This window comes from Rhinopithecus roxellana, chromosome 5 (assembly GCF_007565055.1).
Source record: "Rhinopithecus roxellana isolate Shanxi Qingling chromosome 5, ASM756505v1, whole genome shotgun sequence".
NCBI lineage: Eukaryota > Metazoa > Chordata > Mammalia > Primates > Cercopithecidae > Rhinopithecus > Rhinopithecus roxellana.
Window position 1 is genome coordinate 152045685 of NC_044553.1, and position 16145 is coordinate 152061829.

General features: G+C 40.4%; 1 protein-coding gene across 3 annotated transcripts in view; it reads left to right on the plus strand.

The window, feature by feature from the left end:
• Positions 1-16145, plus strand: part of UNC79 (unc-79 homolog, NALCN channel complex subunit) — a 366916-nt gene that overhangs the window by 191725 nt on the left and 159046 nt on the right. For all 3 annotated transcript variants that reach the window (XM_010384517.2, XM_030930113.1, XM_030930114.1), the window contains 4 exons: positions 3282-3310; positions 7500-7729; positions 10157-10328; positions 11962-12192. In XM_010384517.2, the coding sequence (XP_010382819.1) occupies positions 3282-3310; positions 7500-7729; positions 10157-10328; positions 11962-12192 (662 nt within the window). The remainder of the gene's footprint in view (positions 1-3281; positions 3311-7499; positions 7730-10156; positions 10329-11961; positions 12193-16145) is intronic.

A 16145-nucleotide genomic window follows, 5' to 3' on the forward strand; every position in this document is an offset into this window, starting at 1 on the left:
CTAATGACATAGTTGCTTTATCTCCTTTTGTACTATTTTATTGTACAAAGACAGTCGCCAAAGTATTGTATTCTATGAATATTCATTGATATGAAGCATAATATCAATGCCTTGCTTATAATGTACTCACACATTTAATAATGAGGGAAGTAGTATCATCCCTACCAGAATTAAGGGGAGATATTGGAATTAGGATTCCATAAGACTAAAGCCCTGCCAAATTATGTCTTCAGGGATTTTCTGTATCTGTAACAGGTGTTGTCAGTAATAAGATGCTGCGCTGGGTCTGATTAAGGAGAAGAAAAAGAATAAGGCACACCACCTGGGAGAGAGATGAATAATTGGCCTTTTCCCTGCTACTATTACTAGTACTGTGTTGTAGGGGAGAAATCATTGAATTTCTCTGAGACTCAGTTTCCTCATCAGTAAAATGGGGATAAAGTATATCTAGCCCATCTCAATGGAAAGACAAGATTTTAAGGCTTCTTGTAGTTTGTTGGAGTTCTCAAAGCTATGCCTTGTAAGTTGGTAGGTCCCAGACAGAGCATTTCTCCACATATGGGAGAAGCAGCTCTTCCAGCCATGTCACTGGAGGCTAAAATGACAAGGAAAAGTACTGACAAACACAGAGGAAAGATGAAAGGTGGAAAATTGCTGCGGGCATACTAAGTTTGAGTAGAGATCGGGGCACAGGAAGAACTCAATTGTATATGACTTCAGATGTAGAAAATAAATGGATTCCCATCCTGGCTAACACGGTGAAACCCCGTCTCTACTAAAAATATGAAAAATTGGCCAGGCATGGTGGCACCTGCCTGTAATCCCAGCTACTCAGGAGACTGAGGCAGGAGAATCACTTGAACCTGGGAGCCAGAGGTTGCAGTGAGCCGAGATTGCACCAGTGCACTCCAGCCTGGGCGACAGAGTGAGACTCCGTCTCAAAAAAAAAAGAAGGAACCATGAAAGTCTCATCATTGTGAAAAATCAAGCTGCACTCCTTGAATAAACAATGAATTCACATGTGAGTAGCTCAAAATATCCTCACTCCATTGGATTCTTGGGAAAAAAAAAAAAGGATTCATGTGAAAGGCTCATTTGAAAGGAAAACCTTACGCAAACTAAATTCTAAGAACTTTTTTTTTAATTGAAGGCCTTTGCTTGATAATTACACTTTTCGTAGTCTTACTTTTCATATTAGATTATTTATATTAGATTCTCAACCTTAAGGGAGAAATTGATTTAGTGCTCCCCTCTGTAAAATGGAGCAATAATATCAGCCTCTATATTCTTCAAAGGCACATTTTGAAAATTTACATAAAAATATCTGTAGGTCAGGCGCAGTGGCTCATGCCTGTAATCCCAGTACTTTGGGAAGTGGAGGCAGGCTGATGGCTTGAGCCTAGGAGTTTGAGACCAGCCTGGAAAACATGGTGAAACTTTGTCTCTACTAAAAATACAAACAAACGTACAAAAAATTTAGGAGGGCGGGATAGAAAAAACAATTTAGCCAGGCATGGTGACATGTGCCTTTAGTCCCAGCTACTTGAGAGGCTGATGTGGGAGGATCATTTGAGCCCAGGAAGTTGAGGCTGCAGTGAGCCGTGATCATGCCACTGCACTCCAGCCTGGGCGACAGAGAAAGACCTTGTCTTAAAAAAAAAAAAAAAAAAACACCACCACCAGCAAAAAATCCTGTAAAAAGATTTGGGCTTATATGGGTAAATGTAACTTTTTTTCCTTTAAATTAGGCTTCTTAATTAGTGATCATCCACTGCTCTGAGGTAAAAGCCATAGTCAAGTTATAAAATACAAGTTATAAAATCTTTTTTAAATATGTCGCTGAGCAGTGATATTCATCTTTAGAGGAAAATTGGCAATAACTTTTCATTATTTATCTAGACATGTGACTCTAACCTCAGATGCTTCAAGATAAACTCTGGGATATCAAACTGTCAAATAACCATTAATTATACAAACCAGTTTTTAAAAGTGAGTTGTAAATTTTATTGCTTTTTCATCCACTAGTTTAAGATTACCAGACAGGGTTTGGGAGACATTTGCCTTTAATCTTTTAAATAAATTGTTAACATAGACTATACTATAAATAAAGTGTTAGTTCATTTTTTGAGTACATACTATTTCAGAGAACATATTAACCGATTCTTGGAAGATTTATTTTCAAATGCTCTCCAGCACCAATTTTCATGGAAATAATTGATGTGCCCACTAAAAAGAATTCTTATCCATTCATTAAAGTCAATCTCATATGTAGACAGTAGTTTGACAGTCTTGCTCCAACTGGTCTACCCGTGGGATTGAAAATCGCTTTCTCTTAACCCTACAGCTGGTTTTATACACGCATGTTAAGAATGATATAAATTGATAATTTAAATCTAAGTAGTCCAAGTTAGTAATTTTTTTCTACCGTTTTGATATTGCAAATAATCCCATGGTGATGCTGTAAATATATCACATCAACCCAGTGTCATAGTGTAATGGAAAGAACAGTAAATGGGGAATTTGGAGACTTTAACTCAAGGTCTGCCCCTAGCATTGATAGCTTGTGTGACCTTGAAGAATTTAACCACAGTGGTTCTCAGTTTTGTCCTCTGTAATATGGGGAAATAAGATTAAAGTTGTTTGGCTTTAACAAGATTTGATTTCCAAGTCATGTCTGAAAAGATTAAATTACTTGTAAGAGTAGCAGCATGCAGGTGTTCTTAACCTCACTAAACACACACCCTTAGATGAAAAGAGATCTATTTCATGCTTTCTGAGGAAACTAGAAGCTAATAAAAGTAGATGATAATTTATGAGACAAGCAAAAAGCTGTTTGGGCCAAGTCCAGAGGTCGTGTTACTAAGATTTAAAAAATTCCCCCTCCATGGCTGCCCTTACTTAAAATGGGCTCTAGACCTAGCATGGAGGCTCATACCTGTAATCCTAGCCTTTTGGGAAGGAGGTCAAGGCAGGAGGGTCGCTTGTGGCCAGGAGTTCAAGAACAGCCTGAGAAACATAGTAAGACCCCATGTCTTTAAAAAAAAAAAAAATCAGCTAGGCATGGAGGGCCACCCCTGTTGTCCTAGCTGCTTAGAAGGCTGAGTCAGGAGGATCACTTGAGCCAAAGAGTTCAAGAGGCTGTGGTGGGCTATTATGGGGCCATTGCACTCCAGCCTGAGTGACAGAGTAAGACCCTGTCTCAAAAAATAAATTAATTAATTAAATAAAAATTAGAGGGGCTCTCTTTCTTTGTTGATATTTTGTGTGCCTTCCCCTTACAGCTGAAATATCTGCTATATGTCAGAAAAAGGTAAGAGCAAACCATTTGTGTTGTTGGGGCATGATTTATTGTGTTTGTATGTAAATTCATTTATTGACATCTGCCTTATTTCTGCACCATGGTTTCTAGTATGTGCATGCCATTGTATTTGTGGAGGGGGAAAGGAAATAATTTAGCATGCAAGATTGCCACATCCAAATGGTCTCTATTTCCATTTCTGCTTTTGCTCACCCATCTTATGCACAATGTTTTTGTTCAGTAATTTGCAATAAAAGCCTATGTATAATTCTGGGATAGGAGTCTAATTAGAAAAAGGTTTGAATTATACTGCAATTTATGGTACTTAACTTTAGTTAAGGATATATCTTGTATGCTAGAAATCTTGATTGTTTTGAAGTGGAGTGCAAATAGTCCAATTTGTATGTGTGAAAAACATACCCAGACTGACTGTATATGGACAGTATTTATTTATGTGTAAGTTGAACAATATATGTAGCTAAAGAGTCTTCCTTTAATATTTCCTTTAGTTTTTTAAATAATAGTTTCTCTAAACCATCTCCATCTTCTCTTCTTGTTTTAACAATCGAAAAGCGTGAGAGGAGGCAGTATGATGTCATAAAAAAGAACTTTTGACTAGTTGGTTGAGATTCTTGGACTCAGGCTGGTTCTGTTCCCTCCTACCTATGTGGACCTTGCACACATCATTTAAACTTTTTGGGATGTTGTGAGTAGGTATATTGGAGGGCTGTCTCTGTTATCTATGGATGCATAGCAAATCATCTGAAAACACAGTGTCTCATATGGCAACCAGTTATTTAATCACAGTTCTGTGGATTGGCAATTTGTCCTATGCTCAGCTCAGCTAAGCAGTTCTTTTGATACATTACTCTAGGCTCACTCATGTATTTGCAGTCAGTTGGTGGCTAAGCTGGGATTGGCTGGCCCCAGATGGTCTCACTCGCATATCTGGGGCTCAGCTGGGATGGCTGGAATGGTGAGATGGGTGGGTTGTCTGGGCCTCTCTCTTTCCACATGACGTCTCATCGTCCAGGGGCTGGGCTGGACTTGTTCACAGGTGGCAGTCTTCTCAGAGAGTGAGAGAGTCTTACTCACTCAAGGCCTCTCAGAAGTCGCACAGCATCATTTCTGTAGCATTCAACAGGTCAAAGCAAGTTCCAAGGCAGCCCAGATTCAAAGAGTGGAGAAATAGGATTGTTGTGGTTATTGAAGGAGTGGCAAGAATTTTGTGATCACATTTAACCTACCACAATCTGTCCTTTGGACATAATTATTCACCTTCTATCCGTATGCAAAATATGCTCACCATTTTATATGACCGCCACAAGTCTTATTCATTTATGGCTTCAGACTTAAAGTCTAGTATCTTGTGGTCTACATGTGATATGTCACTGATTAAACTTCTTGGTAACTGATTCTCTTGATTCAGAGTCCTGTGAACTAAGAAGGAAAGTTATCTTCCCTCTCTGCACCCAAGGCACAATATTGAGATAGGGACAGGATCATAGCAATAGGCTTCTGTTCAGAAAGAGGAAGGGAAAGCAGATAGCAGTCATTGGTCTATAGCAGCTCCAGCCACAAATACATCAACAGTTCCTCTGTCTCCGGGAATAGCATACTTATCTTGATTACAATCTGGTTTTGTTTCCTAGAAGTAGTTCCCTAATCTGTTATTGTCCTCCCGAGCTCTTGGCTTCACTCTCTGAGGCATCTTTTCTTTTCAATAAGTAATGGTCCATGTTGCAGCTGAGTAACTTTCTCAATCTGCTTCCTGCATGTAGGAGTTAGGGTCCCATAGACCTCTTTTCATTTAGAACTGCGTCTGTTTAGTTTTAGCTGGTGGTGCTTTTGCTAGTATGACTTTCTTAAAAACTTTGTGGATTTTCAGTGAATCTCATTGGGGTCCTGTGCCCCCAAAAGCCACATCTTTAATTATTTTTGAGGCAGTCCTTCCTATATTTGGGGCATTTCAGTGTGCCCTTAAAATTATTAGAAGCCCTGTTATAGCTGAGAGGCTCAATTCGGCACCAGCTTATAACTTTCTGAAGCCTTAACAAACGATCTTAGAGTCATAGACCATATTCTTCCTTTGATCTTTATCCTGAGGCCATTCTTACTTTGAGAATCTTTTATAAGCTTGAGGGACTAGGATTCCAAACAGTTCTATTTTCTAAATCAGCATATTTTGGCTCTGGGGACATACCTAATGTATTTGACACCCAGGGTAGATCATTTTTTAACACTTCCCTTTTTATATGACAAAGTTATTTTTAGTAACAAGCTTCAAATTAGCACATTTTTATTGCTTATCCTTTAATAAACATTGTGTTTTACTTAGACGTTAATTTGGAGAACTTCCATTAAGTTCATGACAGTTCAGAATTGTTTGAGTTTCTCCTGGGTAGTTTGTATTCTACCTCTTTGGTACTGCATATTCCCTGAATGGTATATTTGAAATAAGCAATGATAGCATCATGATTGGAAAGATGAAGAGACAGACCTTAATTATTTCAATTCTGTGATTTTGTGAGACCACTTGGAGTTATTTCTATGTGTTTAAAATTCAAAACAGTGAAACAAAGTGGTTGGAGTGAACATTTGAAAACATGCCCAGCTGAATCTCCATCTAAGGGAAGCCTCTCTAGTTTACTTTGGAAATGAGCGAGCTGAATCCACATGGATTGAGGCCTTTCAAATATATTATCAAAACTTAGTAGGAATCCTAGCAATTATTTAGCACTTCGATCAACTCAAGATTATTTTTGGGGAAATGTATTTTATTGCTGACATTCTTTAGAATAGATGGCATGTGGTAATAAAGCAGGTTGACTTTTAGTCGGGATTCCAGATATTATCATATACAGTGTATCCAGATACTTCATAAGAAATTGCTCAAAATTTAGCAGCATAAAACAGCAACATTTGATTATGTTCATAGAGTCTGTGGATTAGAGATTTGGACAGGGCATGATGGAGATAGCTGAGGTATGCCCTTAAGATCCTTAGAAGCCATCCCCCGCAACCGGCTTTTTTTTTTTTTTTTGTCTGTCTAAAAGAGTCTATGGTGTACCACATTAAATTCTGAGTTCTTAAAGGGTTTTATATTCAAGCCCTTGTCATCATTTTTTTTCCTACCGACCACATTTTCCTGATAGGTCCCTGGATTTGATGTTTGCCTTGAAACTTTTTCTTACCTTGAGAATCCTATGCTGGCTAGAAAGACTGTCCTGAGCTCAATATTTTCCCTTTAAATTCTAGGTGAAGACAGATTAATTCATTCTTTTATCTCCCTCCTCTCACAAGCTCCGAGTTCATAAAGGCTTAGAGTCTAACGCCCCCTTGGGAGTGTTCACATCTTCACAAGCACTATTGAAAGAGACATCGACTGTGTGGTGGTCGCATGTCTTATAGGCTTTGCACGTCTCCAATAGCTTCATGTGGGTGCTGCTTCACTCCTCTGCCTCCCGCCAGGGCAGCTTGGACGTAGCACCCCTGAATTTGGAAATGTCTTACGCTCCACCACTTTTCTCATTCCCATTACTTCATTTGTGGTGCCCTTCCTGCGATTGATGTCAACACTGACTCTGAAGGGTTCTGGCTGTGTCCGTCCCTGTGGTCTTCATAGAGTGCCGGTGGACATGGGAAAGCCTGGTTTGAGGCCATCACCTTGGCACAGTGCAGTCCCTGTCTTTGAATGCAGCATTTACCTGTCCTTGAATGAGACAAGGACAGAGGAGCTGCAGTGGAAAGCTACTCTTTGAGGTGCATAAAATAATTTTGAAAGAGTTTATTTTGGGAGTTAACATCATTTCTTTTCTTCCCTGATGTGCTCTGATGTTGCACTCTCTTGATGCATGGTTCTGTTTTTTTCTTTATATTTCTCCTGAAAACTCTTGGAATGTTAACTTGAAATAATCCAGAAAGTGTCCTCCTCCTCACTCCCCCCATGGCCGAGGTAACTTTACACAGGGCTTCCCAACACAGTGCCACTGATATTTAGAGCATTTCTACCACTCACAGGAATAGAAAACACTCCTCCCTTTATTTTTTAACGATGACTGAAATCTAGCTGGTGGGAGAATAACCTGCGCTTTGGAAACCAGTGGCCCTTGAATGTGTTGTCACTTCGAGTGGCCACTGATTCTTAGCCAAGTTTACCTCGGTGGTCAATTTTAATTGATTTCACTTTCTTGGCTTCTAGAACTGCAGTTCCCACGTTAGAAGAGCAGTTGTCACCTGCTTCTCAGCAGGGTGCTGTGGTCGTCACGGAAACAGGCCTGTTCGGTACTGCAAGAGGTGCCACTCGAATCATCACAGTAATGAAGTGGGGGCCGCTGCGGAGACTCACCTCTATCAGACCTCCCCTCCGCCCATCAACACGCGGGAATGCGGTGCTGAGGAGCTGGTCTGCGCCGTGGAGGCCGTGATCAGGTAACAGGCAGTTTCTTAGTAGCTACCTCTGACAACTCCACCTTGCTTTGAGCTAACCTCCGCACACTGAGATGTGCATATTTAATGCAACCTCAAATTCCCTTAGCCCAGCTGCTCACCTTCCCACAGTGTTGTAATGATGCTATTTTAATTCATGAATTCAATGAATATTTTTACGGATGCCAGTTACGTGCCAGGCACTATGCTGGGCACTTGGGAGGCAGGAGGGAATAAAATATAGTCTCTGCCCTTAAGTTACCTATGAAGGGACTAGAAAAACATAAGCATGCCATTGTGGTAAGGTTTGGTGAGCTCACTAATAGCCTTGGGGAGAGGGCGTTAGGGGAACTAAGTGAAGGGGCCAATCAGAGTGAAGCACGTGAAGAGGCCTGACTTGACTGACAGCAGCATTAACCAGTTGGGAGGCGGGGAAGGCGACAAGCGCGAATTACCTGCACAGGAAACAGATGTGGGACAACTCCAGGTAGTTCCATACGGGGATAAACCACGACCCTGTGGAGTCAGACAGGGACAGCAGGGACAGGTCCTGCAGGCTACTGGGTTTTTCTTCTTCTATCACATGACCCCCCCTCCCACCCAAAAAAAGGCAATTGAAATAACTTCTACACTTGCTCACTTTTTTGTCTGGTACTCATCGAGGCAAGATTTTTTGTTTGCTTGTTTGTTTTTGTTTTGTTTTGTTTTGAGACAGAGTGTGTCTCTGTCGCCCAGGCTGGAGTGCAGTGGCGTGATCTTGGTTCACTGCAACCTCCGCCTCCCCAGTTCAAGCGATTCTCCTGCCTCAGCCTTCTGAGTAACTGGGATTACAGTTGCTCGCCCCCACGCCCGGCTAATTTTTCATATTTTTAGTAGAGACGGGGTTTCACCATGTTGACCAGGCTGGTCTTGAACTCCTGACCTCAGATGATCCACCTGCCTCGGCCTCCCAAAGTGCTGGGATTACAGGTTTGAGCCACTGTGCCCAGTTCCAGGCAAGATTTTTTTTTTTTTTTTTTTAAATTAAAGAACCAATATGGCCGGGCTCAGTGGTTCACGCCTGTAATCCCAGCACTATGGGAGACCTAGGCGGGCGGATCATGAGGTCAGGATTTCGAGACCAGCCTGACCAACATGGTGAAACCCCATCTCTACTAAAAGTACAAAAATTAGCCGGGCGTGGTGGTGCCCGCCTGTGCTACTCAAGAGGCTGAGGCAGGAAAATCACTTGAACGCGGGAGGCGGAGGTTGCAGTGAGCTGATATTGTGCCACTGCATTCCAGCCTGGGGACAGATCAAGACTCCGTCTCAAAAAAAAAAAAAAAAAAAGAAAAAAAAAAATTAGAATTTAAGTTTTAAAAGATAGAGGCCAAGTCTTTTCTGTTTCTCTTATCCCAGTGGCTGACACATAGTAGAAATGCAATAAATGTTTGTCAAATCGAACATTATGGAAAGTTTGAAAAGAAAAAAAAAACACTCAGCCATGCTGTTATCATCATCATCAGTGTTGCTTGAGTTCTAATTTTATTCAACTGTATGTTTTATTTCTATAACCATAATCACAGTGTATCCACAACTCTTTTTGAAATAACATTACACTATTAGCTTTTCTCCATGTCATTGCGTAGTTTCCATATTTATCATTTTTAGTGGATATGTAGTATTCATCTAGCTATAACTTACTTTTCTTTATCATTACATATTTAGACTGTTTCCAGTTTTTTACTTTTATAAGTAACTCTTTGAGAAATATTTGTGTACATAGTGCTGTACCTATATTTTTTATTTTCTTAGGGTAGATTACCAGATGTCAAGTACCTTGGTTCAAGGGGTGTGAATATTTACATGGCTCTTAATACACTAGCAAGTTGCTTTTCAAAGCATGTGTATGGATTTACAATGCCAACACCATGTATAAAACGTACCGATACTGAGTGTTGTTTTTTTAAAATTGGTACTTGTTTAGCAAATGGAAAAAAGAATTTTCACTGTTTCACTTTCAAGTCTTTGAATACCAGATGGTGAATATTTTTTCATTTGGGTACAAGCTCCTCTATCTTTCCTTGTATCATGCATTGCTGTCTGCATAGGTTCATGATAGATATAGAGGAAGCATTGACTTACAGTGGGATGGTTGGTGAACCAGAAGTCAGAAGGGATCAATTCTGCTTGATGCTAATTGACTGGAGGAACTAGTCTCTTTGTGCCTCAGTTTGTTCATCTTTGAAACGGGAATGGAGTATAAAATAGTAAGAAAATAGAAAGAGTAACTCATGATGCACAGTACTCAGTAACTCAGTAACACAGTACTCAATTTAAAGAAGAGCAATCCAGGGTGCCTGAGTACTCAGGAGGTACTTCCTCTGAATGGTCATGATCTAGAATGTGTTTTTTCACAGTCTAACTTGAAATCACACTTCTCTTTGGCAGCTTGTTGAAAGAAGCTGAGTTCCATGCTGAGCAGCGAGAATATGAGCTGAACCGGCGGCGGCAGCTGGGCCTCTCCTCTTCCCACCATTCCCTGGATAATGCTGACTTTGATAACAAGGACGATGATAAACATGATCAGAGGCTGCTCAGTCAATTCGGAATATGGTTCTTAGTAAGAAAAATAAGTTAACTATTCTCCACTTTCTTATTTCTCATTCCAAAATTGTACTGATGAGGAATTTCTCCTGTTCTTTTAAAAGGAGTAAATAGTGAAAAATTAACCTTAGCAATGGAACTGAATTCTCTATGGCAGTAGCTCTCAATCCTGAGCTGCATGTTAGATTTACCTAGGAAGGCTTTTAAAAACTAACAATGCCCAGATCACATTCCAGAATCTTGGGAATTTTTTAAGAAGCTCTTGGCCATTGATTTTGATGAAGAGCCGGGTGTTAAAACCTACAGTATCAGGATCTAGACTGGTACAAGTAGGAAAGTTGCTAGTATATATTGTCAAGTACTGGATTCAATAACATTTATAGATAATTCACATTCCATCACTTACATAAAATTTTTCTTGAAACTTCAGTCTCTGTGGAGCTTTTTGTATATTTATGGTAAGTCTGTGTACACCAGAGAAGTTATAGCCAAAGTAATGCAAGGAATATGATTGCTATTGACCGATTTAACTTCAACATCTATTCGGTAGAGATCAAACATACAGATCTAACATCCCAAGCAAGCTGAATTTGCCAATGCTGCAGAGAAGCAGGCTTTTGTTTTGCCCGTTGGAGACATTAATTCAGTCTCCATAGTGATGTATTTCTATTATGCTTGCACATTGTTCCGTGAAAGAGTCTTTACCAAATTGGCATTTAATTGCTGATTTCACATATCTTGCTTCCTAGAAGTTATTATCTAATGACACAATAGCTACTACTGTGAACTCTTTGAAGGCAAAGACTGTGCTTTATTTATTTATTTTATTCCTGGACCCTGCCATAGTACTCAATAAAAGATTAGTTCATAGTAAATGAATGAATGATGTTTTAAAAAGTCTATTTGTGGGCTGGGCATGGTGGCTTACGCCTGTAATCTCAGCATTTTGGGAGGCTGAGACAGGCAGATCACAAGATCGGGAGATTGAGACCATCCTGGCTAACACAGTGAAACCCCATCTCTACTAACAATAGAAAATATTAGCCGGGTGTGGTGGCGGGCGCCTGTAGTCCCAGCTACTCGGGAGGCTGAGGCAGGAGAATGAGGTGAACCCAGGGAGGCAGAGCTTGCAGTGAGCCAAGATCGCGCCACTGCACTCCAGCCTGGGCGACAGAGCGAGACTCCGTCTCAAAATAAAAATAAAAAGTCTATTTATGATAGTGAATCGGGGGACTCCAAGGTATCTGAATTATTACTAATACAAAATTCTTAGCGAAATATGATCATTTTAGAACTGAAATGTATATACATTATTTTCCTTAAGGATATTGATGAAATATTTTGTTGACCTAACTTTTGAGAAGCATTTATCTGGTGCAGATTATATAATGGATTTCTTGTAGGAGAAAATGCTTAATTGGAAGGTGAAATCTTGAGGGAAAATTGTTGTTGCAATCCATCTATCCCTGTAGGAAGGAACACAGTTTCTGGATAAGCGATCCCCATTTTTAAAACTGCCTATTTCAAACGGATTATCTGGGATATCTTTTTATTTTATTTTATTTTATTTTATTGCCTTTTAATGCACCTGTTATAATTTTGTAAAGACAGATGGAAACTGAACAAGATTTTAATCTACATACTTCTAGGTGAGCCTCTGCACACCCAGTGAAAACACGCCTACAGAAAGCTTGGCCCGGCTGGTGGCCATGGTGTTTCAGTGGTTTCACTCCACTGCATATATGATGGATGATGAAGTGGGAAGTCTGGTGGAAAAGCTGAAGCCTCAGTTTGTCACCAAGTGGCTGAAGACAGTATGTGATGTTCGCTTCGATGTCATGGTCATGTGCCTTCTTCCTAAACCCATGGAATTTGCCAGGGTAAGTGGAGGCCTACAGCTCACACCTTGTTAGAGAGGAGGACTTGGGGAGAAGTGCTGCCTTAGCCATGTAGGTATTATCAGTGTCTGCAGAGGAGGAACATCTCTCCTTATTTTAATTAATATAGCTAAATGAATTTGGTAACTATATCTTGGGTGATGTGCTGCTTCGATGTTGATTTGGGATGAGGAAGAATGGCAATACGCGTTTGTGAGGTATCTTTAAGAATTTGAGGGACTATTCTTTCTCAACATTGCTGGTTTTTTTTTTTTGAAGTGGGATCTTGCTATGTTGCCCAGGCTGGCCGCCTTGAACTCCTGGGTTCAAGTGATCCTCCTGCCTCAGCCTCTGGAGTAGCTGGGAAGCTAAATATTTTTATTAAGAAAACAACAACAAAAAAGCCTTTCTATGAGGTTACTAGAGCTCAGTCCCTTTTTGGCTTAGAATCTTGGGAAAGATTACCATTCAACTAGGGGAAATGTCTTTTTTTCTTTTTTTAATAATGTATGTATCTACAGATGAATGATAGAAGTCCCTGCCCTGCCATTTGAAATGCCAAAAAGTTTCAGGGTGAGACAAAATGCACCTATTCCTCTCGCTTAAGAACAGATTTCTGTATGCTGATCCTCTTGCTTCTGCCTCAGTGGATCACATCTGAGAAGATCCCTTGTTTCTTTTTTCCTTTTCTTTTTTTTGAGACAGGGTCTCACTTTGTCACCCAGGCTGGACTGCAGTGGCATAGTCATACTCACTGCAGCCTTGAACTCCTGGGCTCAAGAAATCCTCTCACCTCAGAGACTATAGGCATGTATCACTACATCCATCTAATTAAAATTTTTTTTTGGTAGAAATGGGGGTCTCTCTGTGTTGCTCAGGCTGGTCTCAGACTCTTGGCCTCCAGCAATCCTTCTGCCTCAGCCTCCCAAAGTGCTGGGATTATACAGGCATGAGCTGCTGTGAGCAACCCATATTTTTTGAATATGATACAATTTGTGTCTAACCCAGAAAGGTGGATGTCCAGAATCAGGTTTTGGCAGTAATACGTGAAAGTTTTTTTCCAAGTATTTTCTAAGTTTTATTTTCATTTGTGATTTTTTATTTCCTTTCAAAGAGATCTTGAGGCAGTTTTCAGTAGAAACCTGTGCTAAAGTAGGACATTTAAGGATAAAACAGAGGACAGACCATCTATAGGGGTAACTTTTATTGGATTTTTAGGACTCAGAGTGATCTGTGCATTTATGGAGATGTACTTCTTTCTTCTTTGGTGCCACCTACTGACTCACTTAGAAAATGGAATTTTTGCCTAATGGAAACTTCCCATTTACTGACATTCTTTGCCTGTGTTGATATGTTTTCTGTTATTATGTCTCCTGGAATAGTGAAGGATTGATGTGACATGCTTCTGGAAAATGAGAAGAAATGATTATGTTGGGAGAGAAACTTTTCTTATTCCAACTTAGGTGCAGATGTTTTGGGGCCTGCAAATTAACTGATAATAGTTTAACTGGAGAGAAGACAAAGTTTATTTATGAGTACATGTGGGAGAGCTCAGTGATAAATTACTTCCTGATTAGCCAGAGATACAAGATTTATATCAAACTTAACAAAAGATTTACTTAAGGGCTTCAGTGAGAAGATATGGAAGGTTCCATTGGGTTTTTTAATGCCATGGGAGCTGGGCAAGAACTGGGCTATCTCCATAGCAGCTGAATTCATAGGAAACTCCTTTGGAGGAGGATAACAGAAAGGTATTCTCTGGAGACTCTGCTTGAATCACATAATGGAAGTTCAGATAAGATTTCTTTTTGCATCTTCTTTAGCTTAAATGTTTTCACTTTAAAATAATCTTTGCCGGGCTCGGTGGCTCAAGCCTGTAATCCCAGCACTTTGGGAGGCCGAGACGGGCGGATCACGAGGTCAGGAGATCGAGACCATCCTGGCTAACACGGTGAAACCCCGTCTCTACTAAAAAATACAAAAAACTAGCTGGGCGAGGTGGCGGGCGCCTGTAGTCCCAGCTACTCGGGAGGCTGAGGCAGGAGAATGGTGTGAACCTGGGAGGCGGAGCTTGCAGTGAGCTGAGATCCGGCCACTGCACTCCAGCTCGGGCGACACTGCGAGACTCCGTCTCAAAAAAAAAAAAAAAATAATAATAATAATAATCTTTATACCAACTCTAGGGTTTCAGTGGATAACATTTCCCTCATCTGAAACTTCCCTTGAAGTTTCCACATACATGAAAGAAGCTAGGTTGATTGCTATAGAGGGAAGATTTGGGTTAGAAATTGTGAGGTAAGAGATCTGCAGAGGGGAACAAGAGCATAGAACGAGGAACCAGAAAAGCACAGATTAATGGTTGGGATAGATTATAAATCTAGGTTTTGAGTATGGAGGGCAGGCAGTTGAGAAGATGTCTAGATGTTGGTCTTGAAGCATGTTTAGATGGTAGAGTGAGAACATCAGTGTCACAGTTACGGTTATTTTCCAGAGCACAGCAGAGAAGAGATGAGTGTTTGGTGAACTTCAGGAGTGGACCAAGCTGTTGTAGCAATAAGTCCTTTGATTTTTATATCATATTGTCCCGCTTCAGCTTTTAGGGCTTTGTAAGAAGATAACCCAGAGTCTTAATAATGATCTAGGAAGTTAGGGTTTAGTTCTCAGTGATGCCATGTCAGGTGGGTGGGAGAAAAGTTGTGTTAATTACTGGCCAAATGGGCAAGACAGAAGGGTCTAGTTTACCAAGAGGTGAAAAATATCTCAAAGGTCATGAACAGGACTAGAATCTGATCACTCACAAGGGGGGATTATAGTTTTTCATCAAAACATAAAATTTTTCTCTACAATCACCTGCATTTTGACCAAAGATAATCAGAGTAAGACTACTTTTGGTTACAAAATTAGTCTCATTAAATTTGGTCTGATCATTTGCACAAGCACGGCAAGAATGGTAATTGACCACTTAGAGCTTTTTAAAGTTTGCATTGCCGGAACTCTTATAAGGAATCTCAGATTGGAATTTTAAAGGTTTCTTGATGCTAGAAGTCAAGCCAAGAACTTGTCATCAGATTTCATCTGCAATACTTATAGATTTGGGTGAATTCCTTTCTCCTTGAGGTCTCCCAAATATTCTAAGTTTCCTAGGAAGTGACCTTTATACTCACCCGTAAGGCTGAGAATTCTGTAATGCAGTTATCGGATCAGTTTTTCCAAGAGGTCTTTGAAAACACTGGCTCCATAAAGTCAATCTTAGTTCCTTAAAACTGTTTAGTCATATCAGGTTCCACGCAATTCACAAATATGACATTCTGCAAAGGCTTGGTAATATAAATGTAACTGCCTGATGGGTTCTTCCTGCTTGCTGCACAAAAAACATCAATTCACGGAATTGAGTAAAGAAAGCGTTTAATTGACATGAGGCTGGCCGTGCCACACAAGAGACTGAGTTATTGCTCAAATCAGTCTCATCAAAGGCTTGTAGGTTAGGGGTTTTTCAAAGCCAATTTGGAGGAAGGAGTCGGGGTAGCTAGGCAGTAGGTGCTTGCTGCTGCTGGTGGTTGGGTTGGAGATGAAATCATAGGGAGTTGAAGCTGTCCTCTTATGCTGAGTTGATTATGGGTGGGGACACAGGAGGGGCTGGCAGCTCCAGGTGGAGCCATGGGTGTCAGACATGCAAAAAACATGAAAAGCTATCTCAAAAGGCTAATCTTAGGTTCTACCATAGTGATGTTATCTGCAGGAATAATTGGAGAAGCTGCATAAATTGTGACCTCTGGAATAACAGCTGGCAACCATTTATGTCTATACCTTAGCAGAATTCAGGCTCCTTTTCCTCCTCCTAGCCTTGTGGTCTCTTTAGAAAGGCATTTGAATTTTGGGGAAGGGCTACTATCATTTAAACTGTAAGCTAAATGTCTCCCAAACCTAGCTTGGCAGCTTAAATGCTAAAGGCAAGA